This window comes from Dermacentor andersoni, chromosome 5, assembly GCF_023375885.2.
Source record: "Dermacentor andersoni chromosome 5, qqDerAnde1_hic_scaffold, whole genome shotgun sequence".
Lineage (NCBI taxonomy): Eukaryota > Metazoa > Arthropoda > Arachnida > Ixodida > Ixodidae > Dermacentor > Dermacentor andersoni.
The window spans coordinates 144,973,650-144,998,743 of NC_092818.1; the positions used below are offsets into that span (position 1 = coordinate 144,973,650).

The 25,094-nt window shown below is 43.7% G+C and overlaps 2 protein-coding genes and 1 long non-coding RNA gene across 6 annotated transcripts in view; 1 reads left to right on the forward strand and 2 right to left on the reverse strand.

The window, feature by feature from the left end:
- Nucleotides 1–158: 158 nt before the first annotated feature.
- Nucleotides 159–6,538, reverse strand: LOC129385097 (uncharacterized). The gene is made up of 4 exons (XR_008612656.2): nucleotides 5,738–6,538; nucleotides 2,809–2,873; nucleotides 343–512; nucleotides 159–286 (listed from the first exon to the last, which is right to left on the reverse strand). It is a non-coding gene; the product is annotated as an uncharacterized lncRNA (long non-coding RNA).
- Nucleotides 525–7,860, forward strand: LOC126531345 (serine beta-lactamase-like protein LACTB, mitochondrial). The gene is made up of 7 exons (XM_050178846.3): nucleotides 525–1,123; nucleotides 1,235–1,301; nucleotides 1,822–2,012; nucleotides 2,798–2,893; nucleotides 5,178–5,277; nucleotides 5,379–5,544; nucleotides 6,566–7,860. The coding sequence occupies exons 1-7, from the start codon at nucleotides 791–793 to the stop codon at nucleotides 7,098–7,100; spliced, it is 1,488 nt and encodes a 495-aa protein (XP_050034803.1). The 5' UTR covers nucleotides 525–790; the 3' UTR covers nucleotides 7,101–7,860.
- Nucleotides 7,861–9,093: 1,233 nt separating this feature from the next.
- The window catches only part of alpha-Man-IIa (alpha-mannosidase 2), an 89,841-nt gene continuing 73,840 nt past the window's right edge, over nucleotides 9,094–25,094 (reverse strand). For all 4 annotated transcript variants that reach the window (XM_050178841.3, XM_072288419.1, XM_050178840.3 and 1 more), the window contains 5 exons: nucleotides 24,540–24,681; nucleotides 22,851–22,984; nucleotides 20,909–21,129; nucleotides 13,393–13,507; nucleotides 9,094–10,761 (listed from right to left, as the gene is read on the reverse strand). In XM_050178841.3, coding sequence (XP_050034798.1) covers nucleotides 10,603–10,761; nucleotides 13,393–13,507; nucleotides 20,909–21,129; nucleotides 22,851–22,984; nucleotides 24,540–24,681 — 771 coding nt within the window. In that variant the 3' untranslated portion in view covers nucleotides 9,094–10,602. The remainder of the gene's footprint in view (nucleotides 10,762–13,392; nucleotides 13,508–20,908; nucleotides 21,130–22,850; nucleotides 22,985–24,539; nucleotides 24,682–25,094) is intronic.

The window sequence follows — 25,094 nt, forward strand, 5'->3', positions numbered from 1 at the left end:
CAAAAGACAAGAAGCTATTACCGCTAGCACTTTCATAGCGCGTGTGAAGTCTCTTGGTACATGGTTTCACTGGTCACATTTTTTAAAGGTCTCGATGAATTCGCTGCAGTCAGCCACTCTCGGGAGAGGGTGTGTTGAAAAAGCCGATAACGGATCAGTTAAGTGCATAAATTCAATTTTATTCTGCGTCTCTCGAAAGTGTACAAAAGCCAGTCTTTTCTGCAGCATCAGGGTTCAATGTGGCACATACCATGTATGGACAGCACATCGTAACTCCAATGCGGCACTGAAAATAAAGGACAGCTTGTTATTGCGATGAAGGTGACCGTTAACAGTACTTACCGGGTCTCCTTCCAGACTGCAAGGCTTCGACCCAAATGAGTAATCGTAAAACATAGGGTACAAACTTGGATCGTATTCAAAGTCGGTCGGAGATACTTTTGGAGAGCTTTTCGACTTTGCCTCCAGGTCTTCCGCTTCAGAGAATGTGTTAAAGAGCATCAGGATGATAACTGTAAAGACAAGTGCGGCGCATACCACGGCGATTTGTGTGCTTGGTCATAGGGTTTCATTGTAGGAAACTCGTCTATGCGCTTGGCCATTGCTTGGCATAGAGTTGCTTGGCACGCTTAGATAGAGTGCTCTTAGCAATACTCCCGATGGCATCAACATCAGCATCATTGTTTAGTTTCGTTTATCGTTTGAGTTTTCGCCTTTACAAGTTCATGCGACTTTTCCGACGCTTAATTTCAAACCCCCAGCCGCTTCGCAGAGAAAAAAACAACACAAGATGACAAATGCATTAAGTTTTGTACGCCGATCGCTCACTTGCCGCATGCTTGACGTTAGGTTGTCGATGCAGAGGCGGCTACATGGCGACGCACGCAGCAGTCGATTCCGCATTGTGCGCAAAGCTTCGGCGATTTGCGGTGGTGCCATCTGTCTCGGAATTGGAGGTTACATAGCGTGGACTCGTGAACCTGCATATTTCCAAAAGGTTCTCGCTTCTTCTCCCAATACCGTGGAATCTCTGAGTGTGAGTGATTACTCGAAAGTTTCAAGGCGGCAAGCGCAACTGGAAAAAGCGATCAACTATGCTCACGAACTACTCACACGAAAGAAGGTATGTGGCCAGCGTTGTGGTCAGACAGATCATGGAACGACAATAATTCTGAGCCGTATTTCCCACGAATGAAGCGTGATCTTTTTTTTTTTTCATGCGCTTACATTCCAGGATGAATGGGGCGTACCTGGCATGGTCGTGGCCGTGAGTGTTGACGGCAAGACGGTTTGGACCGAAGGTGTGCTCTTTATAATAAACTCGGCTTCATACCATCACCAGCGCGCGTACGCGCATACACCTCCGAAATATGAAAATGCGCAAATTTTGATATCGATAATTAATTGCAAAAGCGATTGCTTTTGCAAAGCATTGAGCAAAGTAGTTACAAAATAAATTTGCCTACATACCGCGTAGGTAACTTTTGGGGACTTCCCTTTACGTTTAGACAAGTGCTAAAAAAAAAAAATGGGAAGAAGTTGGCTTTCATTAATTTGACTCCAGCGGGTAGTACACACCTGGTTCGAATTATCCGAAAATGCGAATGAAGACTGCTCAGGCACCTTTTTGCACTCTTGAACATGGCCAATTATAAGATGCGTCGAGCTAACGGAAGTATAAAAGTAAATGAAGTTATCGTGTGGCACTGGTACTGCCCACAGTTCAAAACAGGTCTTGTGTGCTCTAATTCATGTGAGTTTGTTGTGGATGGTACGGGTATTGTTTGTAACAGACGTGTGCTGCAACTCTGCTCCTTCTAGGTCTCGGCTACGCTGATGTTGAAAATAGAGTGCCATGTGGGAGCCAAACAGTCATGCGCATAGGCAGCATCAGCAAGCCAATTGCCATGACGACTGTTGCAAAGCTGTGGGAAGAAGGGAAGATTGATCTGGACAAACCTATTCAAGATTATGTGCCAAGTTTTCCCAAGAAAACATTCGATGGCAAGCCAGTGAGTTGATGTTGCAATCTTACATATCCAAGGATGCCTGTAGGTGAACTTGTTGGGCAAGTTGGTCAACCATTGTGGCGTAAGAAAGTGAGTCCATGTACGCAAGAGAGAAGATGAAGCATTACTTAGGTAGTGGCACTTCGTCTGCCTTTGTATTTCCATACTTGGGTCTATTTGTGTGCAGGCCGGTTATGTTGCTATTTAAGTTACTGGTGTCCATGGTATGTCAGATGGCTAGCTGTAGCAGCTGCTAAAGGAAAGGCCTTATTGCTTCAATACCCTAGCTATATTCTGGTTCATTTAAAATGTGGGTTTTACTGTTTTCTTGCAATGTTGCCTTTGTTGTTTGCTTAGTAATTTACTCAAAGCTAGAGCACAAAAACTATAACTCAGACTAAACTGACTGCAATGTCCTTGCAAGCATTGATTGACAAGGTCAAAGGAACCTATGTCTGAAAAGATATATAGATGTAATGAAGGATTCTTAGGATATTTCTTGCCATTAACTGTCTTCAACTATTATGCTGATCTTGCCTCACAATGAACTGAAAAGCCTGTTATGCTCTATTCAGTCTACTGTATGACATACAAATTAAAGTTGCTATTGAAATGCCCCCATTAAGAGAGACGGATTCCCTCTATGGAAAGTGAAAATTATGCTTTTTTTTTATTTTCCTTTCATTTAAAAACTTATCAAGTATTACTCTCTTAACAGACTGCTACAGCACAGATAAATGGATCTATATGTGTGCACTTTGTGATTAATACATTCAAACTGATTGCAGGTTGTAATCACCTTGAGAGATCTGGTTTCTCATGTTGCTGGGATACGTCACTATGCCACTTCCAAGAACAGCCCACCTACAAAAGATGCAAGCAGTGTAAGTAGGGCTGAAATGAGGAACTTGTGCATCACATGTGGCCTATAGCCGAGCTGCAACTAATGCTCTCTGACAAATACAAAAGGAGGATGGATGCAAGTGGCCATGGTGATTTACTTGCATACATTTTCAGCCTGTCTTTGTTATGGTGTATTGTAGCTTAACTATACTGCACTTCACACTTGGCAGAGAATGCTGCAGAAGTAGTGCTGTCGCAGGAGTCTCACTCTGCGTATTTTGTAGTGTGGTTGTCCTTGATCTGAGGTGTTTTCTATGGACTAACTGTTTCATTTATTGCAACTACAGCTTGTGGATGTAAGGTTATGCCAGATCATATTTGTGCACCTTTGCGCTTCCAGTGTGCAACTTGCTATGTTCTGGCCATGGCTGTGGCTGCTGGTCACAGAAAAGTGTTGCTCTGCGTATTCGGTGGTAAATACATTCAGATCTACAATGTCTTCCGCATAATAATTGCGTCATATTTGAGATGCATGTCAATATTTTTCTTTCATATGTGATGCACTGTTCCTTGGTTGTGAACGTCAGTAGTGAAAGAAATCTCTCTAGCCTTTGTGGCATTTCCTGCTATGTATGAAACAGAGCACCAGCTGAAGACCCTTACCTTGCTCATTTGTCTATTCGATATAAAACAACCTTGAATGCAATTGAACTAGTTGCCCGGATTGCCATTGGTATTTTCTGTCGAATGAGTTTCAAATGGTGCACGCTGGCTCGCCTCTGAATCATAACTAGCCAATGTCTATCTTGTGCATGCCATAAATGAGCTTTACTTAACTGTAGAGAGGGAGCCCTCAGTGATAGATTTAAAGGGATACTAAAGGTAAATATTAAGTCAAACTAAAGTGATAGATTAATGCTTGAGAATCTCTAAGGCGTCAGTATTATTGCGAACAGGGCCTTAATAATTGAGAAACTGAGGTAAATGCAGGACATGATTAGAGACCCCCGGGACATTCAGTCACTTTCCCACTGACGAAAGCACTCCTCCGTTAAATTATGTCACTAGTACTCAACCACTTGTTGCAAACAACATCATTGTATTGTATTAGAAGATGAGCTACTTATCCAGTCCTATTTCATTTTTAGAAAAAAAGAACTAATTGAAATTACCCTTGACAACGACACAGGCGGTCGAAAGGTTTCATTTTCGCTCGACTCTGCGCCACCCACACTTTCGCATTTCCGCAGTTTCGTTATCGCGCAGTGCTGCGCTGGTTTTTCTGGCTCGCGAAACTCGCACAAACTGCAAGTAGCAGAGAATTCAACTTGCATGTTATGCCTCGGGATGCCCGAATGGTCTATGCCACTTGACCAAAAAGCAGCTGCAGCAGTGAATCCACCCCTCTGTCTTGGCTCGGTGCTGCCGTCTGTTGGGCACTGTTTTGTTCATCGATGGCAGCAAAGGGCAGTGATGGCATATGCAATGTCATCACTCCCCCAGTTGGGTGGCGGGAGATTTGAATTAAAGAAACGGTATTCGGACCCTTCAGATGCAGTTTTCTCATAAACTAAGTCTTGGCACGAAACAAGCGTTGCGAGGCTTCTGGAATGGTATTTAGACAGTCCGTGTCGACTTATTATTTGCCTTTAGTGTCCCTTTAAGAGACATGCCTATAACTCGACTCAACATAAAGGTCTAGCACAGTCTTTCCGAGTGCTATAGACTCTTTTAAAATTTACATACACAGGTCCCAAAAGACCTGTTTTGCCTTGCAGAACAACCTGCTAGATTTAGTGGGCAATGAAGAGAATACAAGCTGCAGCAAGCTGCTAAAAAGTAGGACCCTCCAGCTGGTCAAGTTTGTTATGCAGTTAAAGTGTTGTTTGGCAAATTAATTTTGCTCCTGAACCCACAGGAAAGATATTTAGAACAAAGATTGAACAGCGTGAATAAGACAAGGACATGAGGAAACAAATATCACAGACAAGCACTGACTGCCAACTGAGTGCTTGTCTGTGGTACTTGTTTCCTTGTGTCCTTGTCTTATTCGTGCTGTTCAACCTCAGTTCTAAATATCTTTCCCGTGGGTCATCAAGATCTTACTAAAGGAAAGATACGTACATGATATTGATGCATGAGGAATGTTTATTATATTCAGCACATCGAAAATTTGTATCTGTAGTCAAAGGTACAAACTGCTTTCTTTTCTTTGGCAAACTTAGGTGCCAAAACACTTGTGGCCAGAAGTTTTCTGGGATCACAAACACACTGCTACAGCATAGATAATGGATCTATATGTGTGCATTGCTGGAACTATTCCAGAGAGACTCAGAGTGCCCAGAGTTTTATAGCAACAAGAAGTTTAGTACTACTGAGGAGGCTTTGGAGATATTCAAGAATGATCCTCTCCTGTTTGAGCCGGGTAAGTTCTATTGCTTGCAGCTGACTTGAATCTATTAGCAAAAAGCGGTACTTGCATGGAGCCATCTGCATGCTATTTGGCACTATGTCTTTGGCAAACAGGTACAAAGTACCATTACAGCACATATGGCTGGACGCTGATTAGTGCAGCGGTTGAAAATGCAAGCAAGGAGCCCTTTGCAAGCCACCTGAGAAGGCTGCTGAAGACGCTTGGCATGAAAAATACATTCCTGGATCAGAATGAGCCTATTATCTACAACCGTTCAAGGTGAGCAGAGAGGGTAGACTGCTAAGAGAGCATCAGAGTGAGCACGTAAAGTTGTCAAGTTAGCACCGTTATCTACTGGTAGAACGAAAAATGCAAACTTTTGTGCTTGCCTGCCTTTCTGCTTACTACATATGATTGAGTACATATACTGTATGATCTCATCATGCAAAGCATTACAATGAAGTGCACTTACTGTGTGTTCTGTCGACTGGTTTGTTTAATGAGGCACTACAACAATGGTACTTCTCTTTTAATATAAGTTTATAGCACCTTCTATGGTCAGAGAAAGAGTCAGATAAAACAGGGAATCGCAAGGACCTGTTTGAGACCCTGCTCAACTGGCTTAGTGGCAAGAGCTTAAATGAAGGAGAAGGTTCTCCAGCGTCATTTGTTCTTGCAAGCAACCACTTTCTGTTGCTCAGGGCATGCATAAAGCAGAGTGACGAACTGTGGATTAAACAAAATGTGCTGCAATATGAATTTACGACTTTCTTTTATGTCAGCATAAGCTGCAGAAATCCTTTCAGTGGCCACCACATGCTGAGCTTGTATTTGAGCTAAGAGCATTTGTGCTTCCATCAAAAGGCATACGATGCAAGCTGTGTGTGGTCAAGCAACACAGGCAGTGTTTCACATGCCTTTAGTAGCAGCGAGGCGTTAGATTTAAGTTCAGAATGATATACCTTGTATTCACTCACACATAAAAACACACACACATGCATGCAGGCAGCCATCTTGTTCTGGTTTACATTTTAGATTCCTTTTTTGTAGGTGCACACTTTTACCATGCTTTTCTTTTTAAATACAATTTTAACAGGTTCTCACACAGGTAGTTAATAAAATAGTATAAGCCTGCTTTATCTAGAAACAGTAGGTAAGGGTAACAGTACCAGTCTTAAGTCAATGCAGCCTTGTTCCCAAGGCTAACCGTTCTGGCTTTTGTCATTCAAACTTCCATCCCCTATTTTGCCTGTCTGGACAACTAAGAGCTTGCTCTCGGCAACATTGCTTGCTAATGCAGGTTCTACACCCGCGACAAATCGGGCAGCCTTGTGAACACGCCCAGCGTGGACTGCTCATACAAGTGGGCCGGTGGCGGCCTCCTCTCCACTGTGAATGATCTCGTATGCTTTGGCAATGCCATGCTGTACTGCGCCCAGGCTGATGGGAACAAGCACAAAATCGGCTACCTGCGGCCAGAGACCGTACGCATGCTGTGGACCCCACATGCCAAGGTGCACAACAACTGGGAGAAAACATTCTTCCAGAGCTATGGCATGGGATGGACGCTGACGGAAACGGGCGAAAATCCCGGAGGCTGCATTGAGTGGCCTGCTTTCGCGGCGTACCACACGGGAGGATCTGTTGGTGGCACATCGGCACTTGTGCTGTTGCCTTCTGCCTGGAATCCCGAGGAAACCAACAGCACAACTGGGGTGAACTCTCCAAGCCCTCCTAGAGGTGTAGTTGTTGCCGTGATTGGTAACATCTCTAACGCTGGTTACGGAAACATGGCTGTTGGAATTGCCAGGGAGTTTGCACAACTCTGCTCTTAGAGGGATGCAGTGTTGTGGTGCTGGTGCGACGTGTTCCAAGGATCAATAGGTGATGGGAATGTTCGAGTGGCTGCCTTCATCTCCAGGCTGTCTTCTTTTTATTTGTTATTATTGTCATCATTGTTTGTCAGCCATTTGAAACTAGGCTGTACACTTTACTTATGAACATTCATAGCAAACGTCACTTTTTTACAAAGGAAGCTTTTCCTTCATTCCATGTGCAGTCTTACCATGTGCTTTATAAAGTTGAGGAATTCTAATGTCCTAACACCTTTTAAAACACATGAACAAATAACCAAAGTTTTATAAATGTGCATTTGAACATGCTTCGTGCTTGCGAATTTTTATATGCATGCAGTAGGTTCTAAGTATTGCATGTGATATATATTATCAGTAGCTGTTTTATTGCCTTTTGGTTATTTCCTGTGGGCCAATTTATATGCACCACCAACCTGAATACTTGTCAATTGAGTGGCAAAATATTGGACAACAGTTCTCTTTTAAAGAACTTGAAAGATGTTTCAATGACAATTTCTGACAATTCACGACAATTTATGACAATTACAACAATTTCTTGTCTTATTTCTGCACGCGCTGTTTTCTCACAGTTGCTTGTTTTTGTTCTTTATTTTACACATGCATGTAGTAATGTCAATGTCTTGTATGTGACGTTATGAGTGGCATTATGACATTCACTTTTATTATTTTCTGCACGCCAAATTTACATGTAGTGGTAATAAAAAACCCCGAGGACACCTAAGCACTGCTTATGAGTTGTGAATGCAAAAGCATTAATGTCCACTTGTATGCAACTGAGCAGTCCCTTGAGTTTTGCACTGTAATTTACCATAGTGGTATGTGCAGCGCTAGCCAGCAACCAGCAGCAACCTGCAATGTCAGCACCACATGACACCGACATCCTGTGCGATGAGAGACCAAGGAAGCTGCAGCGGCCACCAAGGCCAGCAGTCAATAGCAGTATGTGGTGCCCGAGCCAGCAAGCAGCAGTAGCCTGTTGTGCTGGCTTGGGCACCGCGCGCTGGCTTATGAGAGCGGGGCTGACATGGCATTGCAGCGAGGGCTTCTGCCCTTACGCACGCTACCACGGCAGCAGGTGTTTCCTTCCACCTGCTCTGCTTCGTCGAGGTGCGCTCGTGACGTGGCATCACAGCCAGTGGGAATTTATTTAGGGCCACCCATGACGTGCCATCACAGCCAGTGGCTCTTTAGGCGCGATTCTGCTACTGCAGATGCCGGCTTTTTTGATCAATGGGCCATTTGGCGCTTCCGTTAATAATAATAATAAAAAAAAAAAAAAACGGTATTTCCAGCACCAACAAATATGTGGCAAAAGGTAGAAGGACCACTGAGACACATTGAAAGGTGACTTTTTCTCATAAGATTCCATGCTCAAAGGTACCATCTTTTCACGGTTGCTTTTCCTGGTTGCAAACTAAGCTTGAATGCAAGAGCGCCACGGTAAGTGCACTTGGTGATTGGTTAAGTGCATATTCAAGAAGACTTAAAGAGATGCATTCTTAAAAGGCATGAGCGATAACTAAAGCCAGAGCAGAGTACACCATGATGGACAATATCACTTTAGGGAACTCGTTACAGCAACATAACATCTGCTTGCATGCATGCCAGAAGCACGACAGAAGCATGCATGCGAGTGTGGCCCAATGGTTTGAGCGCTTGGCTGCTGTGCTTGATGGCAGAAGTTTGATTCCCACATCGGTAACACATTATTTAATTTTTTCTTAAACCAAGGTGAGGCAAGAACTTACCTACTGCAAAGTGCCAAGAATGAAGCAAGGAATGCTTCGCATTAAAACACAGCCTTACTGAAGTCAGTGTTTGTGGTGTGTGCGCCTTCTTGCTTTGGACCATCTGATTTTGTGCTCGCAGCTATAATTAGGCAACCGCCTTAACAGATTTTTGTGCTACTGTAATGTGGCCAGTGACATGAAAAAAAGAAGGTGCAAGACACAAAACGGTATCTGAACGCATTTATTTTTGCACAGTTAATGCTCTCTGCACTTGTATTATCCCACGACACAGATTAACTATTCAATCAATGTTATTTACAAAGCAAGAAAAAAAAAGGGGCAGGAAAAAGAAAAAGGCCCGTTATGTTCAGGACACTGCTCTCCCTAGAACACAGTGCTATGGAATGGTTGCATTGCGGGCCACACAAATACAGTACAGTCTGCCTCTAATGACTCAACGGCAAGATAGACACAAAGGGTCGACACCAGTTTCTCCCTTGTTTCTTCTAATCACAGAGAAAATTTACAAACATCCTAACTATATCCACTGTATACACTATTCACAGTTGCTCTGTTATCATGTAAGTCACAGTTCTGCCTAAGTTGGTACGCCACATTTGAAGAAGTAGCTCTTTGTAATAGCTGCTGTTGCTAGCAGGCCTTTGGCCTGCACACTATACCATATGCACACGAGCCTGTAAAGCTCTGTTGGTCCGTGCAGGAAGGTGTAAACATGCTGTAACAAGCCTCGTTTCAATGAAAGTACTCCAGTGCCATCGAGTGGTTAGAGGGGCTAAGAGTGTGTCTAGTGCAAATCACAAATTTCACCGTTTAGCACTGTTACACTCTAACGAGAGGGAAGACAATCAAAAGGCAGTCTACCAATAATTCCAGCTGCCTTTTCGAGAGTGTGCATCTGCACACGTCTGTCGCTAGTGCCGAACAGTCTTGCATCACTGGTACAGGTTCCATTAGGGGTCGCCCTTCTATGTATAAAATAAAGGCATCTATATTTATAGCTAAATATAATAGATGAAACTAAAGAAAATAAGACTAAAACCTCCCAGCCCATCGAAAAATTTCACCGTAGTAAAGTAGGTTTTGGCAGTCCGTATATGCAACTTGCCGTAAGCTTCCCCTTGCCAATTATGGCCAACTTGACGGTCACAACATATCAATGCCTGGCAACTTAATGGTCACAAATGTGAACAAGAGTTCAACAACACCGGAACTGCATAACGTAGAAATAATTTATAAAATCTATCTGACAATAATATTTTTTTGGTACATTGCAGCACCCTATCTTGCAAAGGAAAGTATGGAATCAAACAACGTGAATATGACGTAAATGGGTAGAAAATAAATAAGACTGTCGGGACAATATTCAAGACCAAACGAAAGGGAGAAAGAACAGTAGCACTCAATAAAACTAGACATAGGTCCAGATGCGACGAAAGTAGACCGGGGAAGACTTGAGCATTGAATGACCAGTGCAGACCGAGCACTCGCTGTTGCATGTACCGCTGCTGAAATATTTGTTTTGCTTAACAGCAAACATGAAGTAATAACGGCATGCCTGTCAACTTGCCCCACAGAACACGCATGCAGTGGTGGTCAGTTTTGGCCATTCCTAAGCGAAGGGAGCAGATTCCTCCCCACATCTTTCTTTCTTTTTTTTTTTGGCAAGTAGATGATGTAAAAAGGGAATGGTTGTCCAGAGAGGGGCGGGGTATTCACCGCCGCTGAAGTTTGTATGCAGCCATCTCGGCAGGCGAAGGCAAGTTCAGACGAGATGTCTTGGTGGACGTTGACGAGATCGTTCGCAGGAGTGAGAGCGTGGTTTCCTCCACGCTTGGTCCAAAGTAGTCGGGAAACATATCGGCAAGCGTTGCCTAAAAAATACAAAACAGATAATAAAAGGCTTGGTCATTTTTACCAAGACATGCTATGACAGCAGCCACCTTCACAAAAAAAAATGAAAAAAAAGAGGAAGCAGCGATTGGGAAAAAGTAGTGGCACTAGACATGTTCTTGCTGAAAGGTACCGCACTTAAATTAAGCAAAAGGAAAACAAAAGCTGTGATGGATCCAGAAAATATATTTTTCTATGATTCTCTTATTTAGAATCAGATTTGAAAACAAATACAGTCAAACCCTAATGGGATCTAAAAATGCTGAAAATTCGACACAGAGAACTTGATAACATGAAATGTAATGGAATAGAATTTACCCGTTTGATATATATAGTTATAGAAAATCATCCAGCATATCTCTCAAAATTATTGACACACAAATATAAAAAAACAGCAGGAAATGAATATGTGAGACATCCCTTATCATTCCCATTGTGCAAACAAGCATTATTTCTGTGATGCCGATTATCTCAATGCAAAGTCGGTATTTATAACTAACCAACGAAATGATTTTTAAAACCATATCCATATTCATATTTAAAACAGCGCCAAAAAACACGGACAAGGGAGGACACAGGACGAGCGCTGTCCTGTGTCCTCCCTTGTCCGTGTTTTTTGGCGCTGTTTTAAATATGAATGATCCGTACCAACTAGCTCGCACCCAAACCCTTCTGAGACATATCCATATGTTTCATGCAACGGATGACTTAAGTGAAAAGCACAAATAAAGACAAGGAAAATGAATGCAGACACAAAATAAAGCTCAAGCTATCTTACTGCATCCATTCTCGCAAAATTGGTAAAGATAATGACTTGTACCTTTTGCCACCCTATTTTGCATCTAACCATCATGAATGTGCACTTATGGTCTGTGAAGTAAGGTGCGGGAGCAATGTTTTAACTGCCTTTTCTCTCCCGGCATCATTTCAAAGTGGAACGAGATTCCAAACGCTCTGGTGTCGAAGGTTGCTGGTTGGGTGCAGAGTTCTAGTCATTATTAAAAACCACTGTTATTGACAGTGTTCTGTTATTTCCTTGCTACATACGTTCCTTGTTTCTTTCCCTATCATTATACTGTTCCACACACAATAGAACCTCGTTCATATGCTCTGGGGAAAAATAACTCGAGAAAACAAGACGTGTACTAACTGGATAAACGGTTGACCCGAAGTCACCCAAAAATTTGACAGACTCGACCGAAGTTGACATCTACGTAACACAAAGTGTTACGCGACCTGTTGCAGCAGGACATACTGACGCGCGTTGAGCTGGTGGGGCCAGAGCAACCAGACGTATATTGTCGTTTGCTATTGCGTAGTGTTTTAAGAGGGCAACGGGAAACCAAAACATAAATGAGGGGGTGGGCAATGTCGGAATACAATGCCACCTGACTGAAACATGACACTCACTTCGCATTGCCTGCAGCAGGAAACAGCGGAGCGTTTGGGTTATCACCTATTAAAAGTGCACAATACGCTTCCAATGACACTGTATATGCCCCATGTGCTGTGAAACAGATAGCTAAAGATGCTTATTGCAATAGGATTGGCAGCGATTGCTGTGAATGGGTTGCGGCAACCTGGTAGGAGATTTTCTAGTATAGTAAAACCTCCTGAATATGTAGTTGGCAGGGAATGTGGATCAGGTATGCACTAAGCGATTGACTAATTAATTGACAATGGCAGATGAACGGCTATGAACAGCTATGAACTCGGTGGAATCGGTGGCAACGGAAGTCAGGGAAAGGTGCATGTGCTGGAATTTCACTATCTATGGTCTGCGTGCACGACATTTCACCGATTCCGTACTTGTATGCACTGAAAAATGAAGTAAACACTATGCGCTAACCGTTTCGCATACAATAAGCGACTACGGTTTAAGCGGTCAGCCAATACATTAGGTTCAATGGCAACAAGGGGGGGATTCACCGCAACTATATTTAAACTGTAATTACTTATTAAGCGGGTACATATTAACAAGGTTTTACTGAACTAGAATAGCAAACTGAATGCACGCTGGTGTTCTGACGCGAGACGGGCAGGCGGGTATTGCGAGTAAGCTGCAACGGACAGCCACTGTTCTTGATTGCGTATGACTGACAGTGGAAACATGTTGGCCTTTATATGAAAATAGCGGCCGGAAAACATAGTATGCAATCGTAATTTGGCAATGTACTGAACGTTAGTGCCGAAAGGTTGTGTTTTCTGGGAACATACAAATAGATGAAAAAAGTATAACTGTATTGGGTCATTACTGTGTTCTCGATGATTCAAACGTTGGTGCCAGGAGATCGTACGTAATGGGATTGTATCAACAAGGTTTTATTGTATATAAAATAGTTTTATTTTTATGTTGCATTATCCCCTCTGCAATACAGTCAAACCTCATTAAGTTGCATCTGCCATAAAAATACCTTCGTTATATTTAATATTTGTTTAACACATATTCATTACATGTTTATATCCATGAAAAATAATTTGGATTTGCTTCACTATATCAGACAATTCATTATATCCGTGTTCGTTATAGCAAGGTTAGACTGTACAGCGTCTTCATGGTGAAAAAGGTGTTTCAAAAGAACCTAAGAAAAACATGTTAATGCTGTACACACCATAGAATCAGTCTGCAGGGTACACCGCATGGCATATGACCGCAGCCGACAGTCATGGGGGAGGCGGTGCAAGAACATGGCTGTTGTGTTGCTGGGGGTCCAGGATGGCTCCGGTCTGTTTGATAAACAAAAAATAAAGAGAGAAAGAAAAGATGTTCAACAAATTAAAGAAAGCAGCACAAAGAAACCATTGAGACAGAAATTGGACTACCCCGTGTAAGCAATTTCTGAGAGGACAATAATTCTAGACAATGTTTAGAAAAGCCAGCGTCTATGCTACTCTTTCCTTGCACACAGCCTCCTTTTACTCTGTTACAAGCTAATGCTATGGTAGAGATGACCTAGAAACATTTCTGCTACTTTTTCTCTTTTTTATCTACCCTAAAGGCCCCTTATGGCACTTGTAGCAAACATATGCATGGGTGCACATAGCATTCCATTACTACAAATATTGCCAGCATTCTTATTACTATAATTATAAAATTTAATGAAGCTAGCAGCATAGTCCGCTGGTACGTTAAAGCACAAGTGAGCATAGCATAAACCCATGACAATGAAAACACCTTGGCTGCTGTATTTTTAATGTGGAGATGAAAAGTGTAAGTTACAGATACAGGATAATATTTATTTGGGGGGGGGGGGGGGGGGAAGGGAGCGGGACCCACTGCTTTGATGCAGCGGAGCAGGACATTGCAACCAAGGTACCAAGGAAAATGACCTAGAACAGAATCATCCAAATAAAAGTCGTTTATACAGAATATCTTGGTTCCATTGGGCCAACATTTTTTTGTGTGCAGAAAATGAAACATTCGTAAAATGGAACTGATTCACATGATTTGTCGTGCAATGCTGTTACAATGAGAGGCACAAAAGTGCGCACATCATTGCAGTCCTCACTAAACAAAACATGCCGAGTGAACAGGCTGCATGGCACTTGGTAGTGCATACAAAAGCAGCGGTGAATTTCTTCTTCAAACTTGATATCCTCACAGCCAGAGCTAATGATAGCAGCGCTACAATATGCACCAGCAGCTGCTATGGCCACGCATGTTTTTGGTAGAGGCTGCAATGAGTACGGCGTTATGAACACAACTCGGTCAAAATTATGGAAATTTACTTTGTTTCACAGAACGATGCCATGGAACCGAGAAACATGGACAGAATGTAGCACAATGTAGTAGCAAACAGACCTGGCCGCCTGACAGGTGCCCTGCATAAATATTAATCACAACAGGGTGATTGCAAAGGTGCTTTTTTACTGTAGTAATGTATGCGATAATGCTTTCATGGCCTACTAGCCAGAATCCGTCAGTTGAAATCGTTACTCCAGACAATACGTGTAGACTTCTTCGCTCACAGAAGAACAACACTTTATGGCAATGTTAAAGGGACCCTGAAACGCTTTTGACGATTTTCTACAAACGTACTGAGTCGTTAGAGTAGGTCCTTCTGATCATTAATTGACACATCTAAGTGCTCCGCGTAAAGCGTGTAATTTATTATAAGGTTTTAAAAATGCACATCGCTGCCGATCGCAGCACACTGCTCGGCGGAATTTTAAGCCGCCCCTACCCATATGACCGAAATCACCCATATGACGTCAGTGGGGCAAGCTATCCGATTGGCTGACCAGGGCGCGTGATCGATAATTTTTCCAACTTTATGGTAAACAAATGATCTTCGTAATAGTTGGAATGTTAGTTAATGTGTTTTTATAAAAAGAAAGTAACATAAAGAGAATGCACAAGAACAATTTTTCAGTACACTTAAGCACTTCCGGCACACAGCAAGTGTCGTCTGCTTGTGTTACAACGTACTCCATTTTGACGAGAGCTCCGCGGTCAAAGTCGGTCTCAGTCTTTTCGCGAGCACTATGATTTGACTTTGTTGCCTTGTGGACTGCAAACGTAGCGACTGGCAATATGTCAAGCTGCGACATCGTGTCCCTCTGCAAGGCAGCGTACGAGCGAACTGGCTGCTGCGCATCTGACTGCTGCTATCCGATCGGCGCCAGGATTTGCGCGTTTGTGGCCGTCACTTTACACCGGAAGATTAGTAACGCAATAGCGTTTCGCAAATCCGGTATTAGGGCAAACGCAAGCGCAAGAGGACAGGGTCTGGCCGCTTGACTGTGCCGTAACGGGATAAGCCATGAGATGAGCAGAAGGGCAAATGTGAATGGTCTGCATGGTGCAGCCACCTGGTGGCACAGAGCTCAACCACACACAGTAGCAGCAACGAAGTGTATTCTTCTTTGCTGCTGGTGTGTATTTTTCGCAGGAGTGTAATCATCAACACGTTGTTTTTATAAATGTTTAAAATGTTTAACACTTGGTAGCAATATTCTTTGCTGCTGGTGTGTATTTTTCGCAGGAGTGTAATCATTAACACATTGTTTTTATAAATGTTTAGAATGTTTAACACTTGGTAGCAATATTAGCGCTTTGTTTGGCTGGTTAAGCGCTGCGCCAACAAGTGTCTGGACCGTGTGACCTATCAGGCCGCTCACGTACGTCTACGCTAAATTTTCTTCATCAGCTTGAGTTTATGCCTCCAGTCATTCGCCGAAATGACCAGCTTGCCTGTGGTTACCGGAATACCAGACACGTTCGGCGCTACGACAGAATGCTTGCAACGCACGCTGCTTCGATAGCTCTCGCTTGGGGTCGACGGCCAAGCGGCTAGCGGAGAGGTCTCGCGCGGGCGGGGGCGGGCTCCAAAACAACCGGAAGTGGACGATGTGACGTCGCATCGTGATGCAGAACCAGTGAAGGCGGAGCTTAGCCCAGCTCGCTCGGCGAACGAGTTGAGGAGAAAAAGCATGGCTAGGGAGGAGGGTAACTTCTAATCGCTTGTAGCTCCCCATTAATTTGTGACGCTTCACTTAAATTGTGGTGCGAATGTTGTACTTAAGCTGTACCCTACGCGTCTACAAAATTTGTCCGAACCGTTTCAGGGGCCCTTTAATGCAGCCCATAAATGCACTTTTCCACTGCAGTGAATCATAGTAGTACTAAGTGCTAAAGCAGTCACCCTACCACAGATCGCTAAAATTAAAAAGGGAAATAAGAGGAAAATACATTAATTTTAGCTAGTAAATTACACTTCCTGGTAACACAGCAGCCCTTCCTGAAAGAAAAGCTTGGTAGGCCAGAGTTACCACATTACTGCACAGTGATATTGCGGATTTTAACAGTGCCTACTATGGTCTACTTAAATGGTTATCATAAAGAAGAACTACTCTGCATGCTAATCGAACCAAAGGAAGAAGATGTGAAAACCTTTTCCTGCACCAAAATGGTCTGAACAGGAGAAGACACTTTGTAATATGTGACGCCACATTGACGCGGATAGAACGAGAACAAAAGTGCACAGACAGTAAAGAGATCATGCATTTTAGCAGTATAGCAGGCAGCGTAATCAGTATGTTTGTATAGGCCCGTACACCTCGGCAGCATGAGTGGCACAGATATAGCCTTCTGTGGAGAGCTATGTTGAAAACACTGGCCCAGAGCTCTGTTTCCGAAAACGTATGGCGAACATCATTTCCCTTGAAGTGCAAAAGTGCGGATGGACAAACGCAAGGAAGTCTCCAAAAGAAACTGCAGGCACGTCGCCGTTTCGAGACCCTATGTGCAAAGTTGCAAGTTAACATGGTGCCTTGCATGGCTTCTGTGTGTTAGCTGTCGAGGTTGCACGCGCCTCACATTGGCGCTGAGGTTGCGGTATACAATTCAAAGAAAGAAGTTCGGCCTCCATTTCCCAAAGTAATATAATTAAACTTTTAATGCCAAATGAGTGAAGACAGTTTTGAAACAATACTTTACCAGTATAAACTGTGTAATTGTTGTCCTTTATTGCCCTTTTAATGTACTATACTCACGGAATGAAACGCACCGATTTAGGACTAACTAATGAGCATACTTTCATTTCTACTGTCTCGAGTCCGCGTGACATTTCATCATTTTCACTCATGCACTTAGATCAGAGTCCGCTTCACCTTTGGTGACAAGATTTGTAGTGACCTGACAAATCACTGTCGAATGACTGCACATATGGTGTATTCTACTTTGCAGGGACACTAAAGAGAAGCACTGAATCCGTTTAGACTGACAAAGTATTTCCAAGAACTCTACTTTGTTGCTTTTGTAGAGGTTGATATATTAGAAGAGAAAATGATGGTGAAAGTTTCACACTTAAATTTCACGCCAAAGCCCCAGGGCCAGTACGTACTGTCAGTGCGACTAAGCATCGTTGCAAGTCACAAAGTATTTTTTTCACATTTTGGCCGTTTAACTAAATGTTATCAAAACTTCCCAAGTTCGATGTTTCGCTCTACTAGAATACAATGTAGTCCATTTTTTCCTATAAATGTTTAACTAGGCCCAAGCGGACAGCGTCGAAATCCACGATGTCACAGCGAGCTGGAGTGGGAATTTCACAACGGCGTTGCCACCTGTTTTTCACTTTTGAGTCTTTTTTGGCTTACCAAGCACCTCCTAGCAACAAGAGTTGCTTTTTTTTGGTATTGTGAAAGGGCTATTTACTAACACAGTTCAAATAATTTTTCTCTTTAGTGTCCCCTTAATGTTTCCCTGTCGTGTTTCGTTTCATAAGTTATAGTACAGTATTTTATATATAGCTTTTTTAATAGTATTTTGGTTATAGTATAGTTATTTGGTACTACGCCACATTCGAGTTTCGTGCCCATCATGGGTCTGATGGGTCTAATATTTAGCCTTTTTTACACAGACAGCACTCTTGAATTGGTAGTGCACTGCAAGTGGAATGAAGAGATAGAGATAGTGATAGAGAAAATGCAGAGATAGAGATAGAGAAAAGAGATAGTGGTCTTCATTCCTCACCAGTGGCATGTTGTTTACCACCTTTTTTTTTTCTTATTTTCTCACCTTATGCTACCAAATGAGCATGTGGGAACAGCTGTGCGACTTTCAGCTGCTACAAATGAAAGATAGCAAACAAGTGACAGTGCTGCTTAATTTGAAACTCTTTCGAGATTACAACTGCCCCATACACCATGGTGGAACAGTGGGGAGTGTGGTACATTTTTACCCTGAGTAAAGAAGGCAAACACTTGCACGAGGGAGGTTTATGAGGCATGGGCAGAAAAGAGAACATGAATGGCCCCAAGTGTGGCAATGACAGCTAGGTGATGTAATATGTAATAATGTTACGTATAGAAAGACACAGACAAAAGAGGCTATTTACAGACTATTTACACTAGAATGGAGCCAGAGCGCCAGGCCGACATTCACTCGCGCCAAGGGCACAGACCCACTTCGTCGTCGTTCTCACGGCGGCTCGTCTCTCGGGTATTTACCGATCATATCGTAATACTACCTCCCGGCGGCAAAAGCGTCGTCACGGTGCAGTTAAATATCCAAGGCACGTGGAGAGTTGTAGGGCTTGAGTCGGGCGACGTGGACAATGTCACTGGTTGTCACAGCAGAGGACGTAGTGGGCGTGGCGAGAACGATTTCGTAGGTGACATCTGTCACTTGGCGAAGCACGCGATATGGGCCCGTGTAGCAGGAAAGCAGTTTTTCACAAAGGTCAACTTTACGCGATGGTGACCAAAGCAACACGAGGGTGCCGGGGACAAAAGTGACATCACGGTGACGGAGGTCGTAGCGCTGCTTTTGTTTGTCTTGAGAGACTTGTAGACGAGCGCGCGCAAGTTGGCGAGCATGGTCAGCATGGGCGATGGCATCACGGGCATAAGCGCTAGTTGATGCTGTGGTGGACGGAAGCACAGTGTCCAGTGGTAGCGTCGGTTCACGGCCACACAATAGGTAAAAAGGAGAAAAGCCAGCAGTGTCGAGACGGGAAGAGTTATACGCAAAGGTGATGTAAGGTAGAGCCTGGTCCCAGTCACGGTGGTCGTCTGAAATGTATTTGGATAGCATGTCTGTAAGGGTGCGGTTCAAACGCTCAGTGAGGCCGTTCGTTTGAGGGTGGTAGGAGGTGGTAAACTTATGCTGTATTGCGCAGGCACGCATGATGTCGTCAATGACTTTGGCTAAGAACGTACGGCCACGGTCTGTTAGCAATTGACGCGGAGCACCATGAATCAAAATGATATCATGCAGGAGAAAGTCCGCAACATCAGTTGCGCAACTGGTCGGAAGAGCGCGGGTTACGGCATAGCGGGTCGCGTAGTCCGCCGCGACTGCAACCCACTTGTTTCCTGATGTAGATTCCGGAAATGGGCCGAGAAGGTCTAAGCCGACACGATGGAAGGGCTCGGCAGGGATGTCGAGCGGCTGCAGGTAACCAGCGGGGAGCTGGGAAGGCTTCTTGCGTCATTGGCAAAGTTCACAGGCGGCGATGTAACGTCGCACGGAACGGGCAAGGCCCGGCCAGAAAAAACGGCGACGTACACTGTCATAGGTTCGAGATACGCCGAGGTGTCCTGCCGTTGGTGCGTCGTGAAGCTCTTCTAAAACGGTTGAGCGGAGGTGTTTAGGCACGACAAGTAGGAACTCAGAGCCGTCCGGATGAAGGTTACGACAGTACAGAGTACCATCGCGGAGGACGAAGAGGCGTAGTGTGGCGTCGGCCGGAGTGTGTTCAAAACGGTCAATGAGTGCTCTGATGTAGGCGTCACGACGTTGCTCGTCGGCGAAATGAAGCAGCTGCGACACAGAGAATATGCAAGCAGCACTGGTAGTATTGGAGGAGTCAGGGTCGTCAACAGGGTAACGCGACAAGCTGTCAGCGTCTTGGTGCAGGCGGCCAGACTTGTACACCACGGAATATGAAAATTCTTGTAGCCTCAAAGCCCATCGACCAAGCCGGCCTGTAGGATCTCTTAGCGATGAGAGCCAGCAGAGAGCATGATGGTCAGTGACTACGGAAAAAGGGCGACCGTAAAGGTAAGGACGGAACTTCGCTACCGCCCAGACTACAGCAAGGCATTCTCGTTCCGTAATGGAATAGTTGCGCTCCGGTGGTGTGAGGAGGCGGCTCGCATAAGCAATAACGCGATCCTGGCCACGCTGACCCCGCACCTCCACCAGAATGTTACGTATAGAAAGACACACACAAAAGAGGCTATTTACAGACTATTTACACTAGAATGGAGCCAGAGCGCCAGGCCGACATTCACTCGCGCCAAGGGCACAGACCCACTTCGTCGTCGTTCTCACGGTGGCTCGTCTCTCGGGTATTTACCGATCATATCGTAATACTATGATACCATCCTGCATTTAAATACACTAAAAATTCACTACACATAACGAGTGCCAACTCCTCCAGGTTTTCCACAGTGCTATCATGTGACACAAAGAATTTCATAATTCATGTGATTTAACATCCTAAAGCTGCACAGTGGACAATGAGGGATGCTGTGGTGGGTAGCTCCATATTAATCTTTGTCTGCCCTGGTTTCCTTAATGTACGCCTGAGTCTAAGCACAAAAGCGTGTTTGCACTTCACACACATTGGAGTATATGAAGAACAAGTTAATTGACTACAAAGATCAGCAAGAACTTACTTGGCACCCACTGGGGCTGTACTGGGCAGAGCCAGTGTGCGCAGATTCATGAGGTGTAAATCACAGGGCAAGGGGCCACCCAAGGGTGTGAACGAGCTCTTGAGGGGCGGGTCAGACATGCGTTGCGGCCTGCTGTGAATCAGCGTGAACAGTGGATGCAGCAGGCTGAGGGACCCGTGGTGTGCCAGAAGGGATGGGTGACTGACTGATGCCGTCTCCTTCTGTCCAAAGGAATGGAAGGAAAAGAAAAAGCAAAAAAAAAAAAAAAGAAGGTGTTAGTCCCCTCAGCTGAATGTGCAAGTCTTTAGCTTCCAATGACAGTGCAAATGTCCTTTTTGTTCAGTCTGTAAAGGGACATTTGCAATGTCACATAAAGAAACATGAATGAAAATAACAGAACAGCAGATGCTACATATAATCTGGCAGCCCACAATCAGCACCTTGCATACACAAATTGATTTTCAATCACAATATTTAAAAAAAATTTCACATTGTCACCATGTGCATCCACCATGCTGTTGCACTGCCATCGCAAAGCATGTCTGGGTGCAGAGGGTCATGTCACAACATGAAGATGCTTTTGAACTTCATGTGCGCAAGCCTGCCGCCCCCCATCTGTCCGCTTAGGCAAGTGTACAGCAGCAAGGCCATAAATACCCACTGCTGTTGACCATTACACAAACCAAGGGCTTTCACCACTCATTCGTTTGCGCAGGATATGTACCCCTTTATCCCAATGGCTTGAGTCAACTGCCAGGAGGACTCCTTGAGTGATGAAATGACGCATATTGAACTTCCGTGCTTTCCGGTCACCTCTTTGCTCATGAGCTCTGAAAAAGGTTTGAGGCCAACGTGCATCTTTCGTTGATATTGTTTCGAATTCAATGCCAAAGTGTGGTCCGCTTCAAGTGTGTGGTCATACTGAATCGAGTTGCCTTCAGATGCTAGTTGACGGTACATTTCTCCCTTAGCATTGCCACTGGGATCAGCCCTCCACAGTTACATGCTGGCACATTCCTCCTTTTCCACAGTTGAGTCACAGTGGGCTTCAGCTCATGCCACGTAGATAAGGTGCAACATTTCAATCTCGTAAGGGTTGTTATCAGTAAAACACCTGGTCCTTTCACTCTACGTTTTCTCCTTGTAGCACACTCACTCCCTATGGAAACTGAATGTGCTTTGGCTTCAGGAACACACTACATGCAGCGGAGCTGATCAGCCCATGCAGTCTCACAAACTCAGACTTGAGATGTTTTAAAAAGATTGTCTGCTACTCAGTCACAGGGTACACTACCAGTGTTTACAGTGCATAAAAATTTTCAAGAATGTTACCTAATATGTAATCAAAAGTAAGCATGAAATCAAGAACTGGACGGAAGCCTGTCTGGTCGGGAATATACATGACAACAGTTAAACGCAAGCATACCGTTACTGTCAATGATAACGTAATAAAGAATGCAGTGTAAATAACAGGAACGAAATAATGAATGACAACTCACTGATCTCTTTTGTGAAGCAACCTACAGTTTTGAAACATACCATAGCAAAAAGGAAAAGACAAGAGAAACAAGATGCATATAAGAATATGCAATATTGAAGTTTCATTGATCGATGCGATAATTTTAGATTGCAGGAAAGTGTATTCGCTAGTTTTGAAATTGAATGCATTCTATGAATAACACTTACTCTGTGAAGACAACACAGCACATTTCTGTCCCTTTCTTTTCGTCAGAAAATGTCAATAAGTCTACAGCCAGGTATTTTTGTGAATCAAGAACTAAGTAACCAAATAATTTTGTGAATCAGAAATACAAAGCAACTCCACCATAAATGTTACTGGCACATTACGAAACATCGAACTTGCTAGGAAAAGTACCTTTAGAAAAGAGAAACACTTCAGCAAAGGCCATCTAGGAAAGCTCAAATGCAGCATGACACTTACCTGAGATTCTGTAGAAAATTTCTCCACCAGGAGCCGGAACTGACTAGGCGTCTTGAGGTTATCCATGACACCTTGCTGCAGGCCGCGCTTGTCATCCTGGTTGAGTCGTCGATCCAAAAACACGTCCACGAGCCCTACAACCACACACAAGTGAAATGTGGAATGCCAGCTTATGTACTACATTGACAACAAAACTTATGTCATAGTCCTGCCTTTCATTCCCAGCAGACGAACTAAAATTCAATAACAGTGTAGTATTGTACCCTTGTACAGTGCTTTGTACCCTTATACAGTGCTCAGTGATTGAAAGACTATACTCGGCGTGAATGACTGAAGGCGTGTTTTGCACTATTGCTAAGCAGTGGGGACACGCAGATGCATTGTAGTATGCGATGAATGGGAAAGCTTTTGTGACTCACTGTGACTGCATTCGACTCCCAGCGATCACCCAGTGCTCTCTGGTGGTGCGAAAAGTGCTGGCCGCCATGTGGTCCAAGTATTGGACCATATGGCGGCCAGCACCTTTACATTACATTACATTGCATTACATACATTACATTACATTGCACAGTGGCTTCAATCGTTTTGAAAGTTTACTTGACAACAATTACTTAAAGTATTCAATCAGAATATGAAGTCAGATGTCTGTGCAATTGTATGAAAGTAGTTGAGTCATTTTCTTGCCATCAGCATTTGATAAAAATGGCGCTAAGTTGATCTAGACTGTTAGGTCGTCATATACAATGAAAAGTATTGGTAAAGCAGGTAAAGCACATTTAAAGTAACTCAAGATGACAAAAAATCTAGGATGCCACACAGCAACCCACTGCATGATGTTGCATCTTGATCTAAAAGTGGTCTTTCCCATAACAGACTTTAGGAGATGGCTAATTTTTCTATGTACACGGAGATGCTTCTTTCAGCATCTAACTGTGGTACTTAAACAAATTTCAGTTTTTCACGTTTGTAACATACTAGTCAATAATAAGAGCCGACTTTAAAAAGCAGTTATGTCCCTAAGGTATCGCCGGGTCTCTGGAGGATATGGACACACTGGTACAAATGCACGTTGACAAGCCTGTGGTTTCATACAGGAAGTCTTAAAGGGGCCCTGAAACACTTTTTGAACATGTAAAAAAACATTGCCGATCTGTCGTAGAGGTTCCTGTGAACATGAGAGTCAAATATTACTATACTGCATGCAGCATGAAATTTACGATCTTGCGTCAAACACAGGGAAAAATCACTTGCCTTCGCTTCCACAATGCTGTCGCATCGAAAGTAGCTGGTTGACCAATGCTATTGGCTGATTTCATGATCACAAAAACATTCTCGATAATACATAATTGCTAATCTTAAGTTAAATAAATAAAAAATATACATGTGTGTGATCTCAAAAAGACAAAAATAATTTCATCTTTGCATTGCGCTTTGCTGTGTCAGCTGCATGCAGTGTTAAAACTGGTGTCATTATAATTGGGTTTGACTAATTTCTCAGTTGAGAAATTAGTCGTTCAGGCTTGAACTAGATGCAAATAAAAAGTCGAAAAATGTTTAATGTCTATATGACAATCGTAAGCAAGCTCTAAAAATTGGGCATATCTGATAAAATCATACAAGTTGACAGGTCTAACGTCAATGCTTAACTCAGTTAAAAGAAAACGAACAGCACATGTTGCTGAGCCTCACCAGTGTACAGACTCGTTGTGCCGAGTGGTTGGCCAGACAGCAGCGACAACCTTGTGCTGTTGTCTTGAATGAACATCATACTAGGCATTGGATAGACGTTGCCTTGCAGCGTCAGCTTTGCCAAGGTGTGTCGCTTTGCCATCTGATGAAAAAATGCAGAACTGTCACTCAATGCAAATTTACCAGTGCAGAAATGGAATGGTCACAGGCCAACTACAACAAAATTTTGAGCCATGTAAACAGGCTAGGTTCAGTTAGTCCAGGTACAGAAAAGGCTCCATGCAAAATTTTGCATCTGAAAAATGAGTGGATGCGTCATGAAAGGTTCGCGGAAGTAGCTTGGCGCTTTTTATGCCAATAGTGGGAGGGGGGTGGGGGAGAAACACATAACCGCTTGCCTGGAGTAATGCATGACTTCTAGATCGCACAACTTGGCATGACCTCAGAGCTTAGGCACTGCCTGTAGCTCTCCGTGGTGCACTGAAGAATCTTGGAGGCAACGTGCTGGTACTTACGACATGGCAGCTAACCACCGGGTATATGAGTGGTCTACTT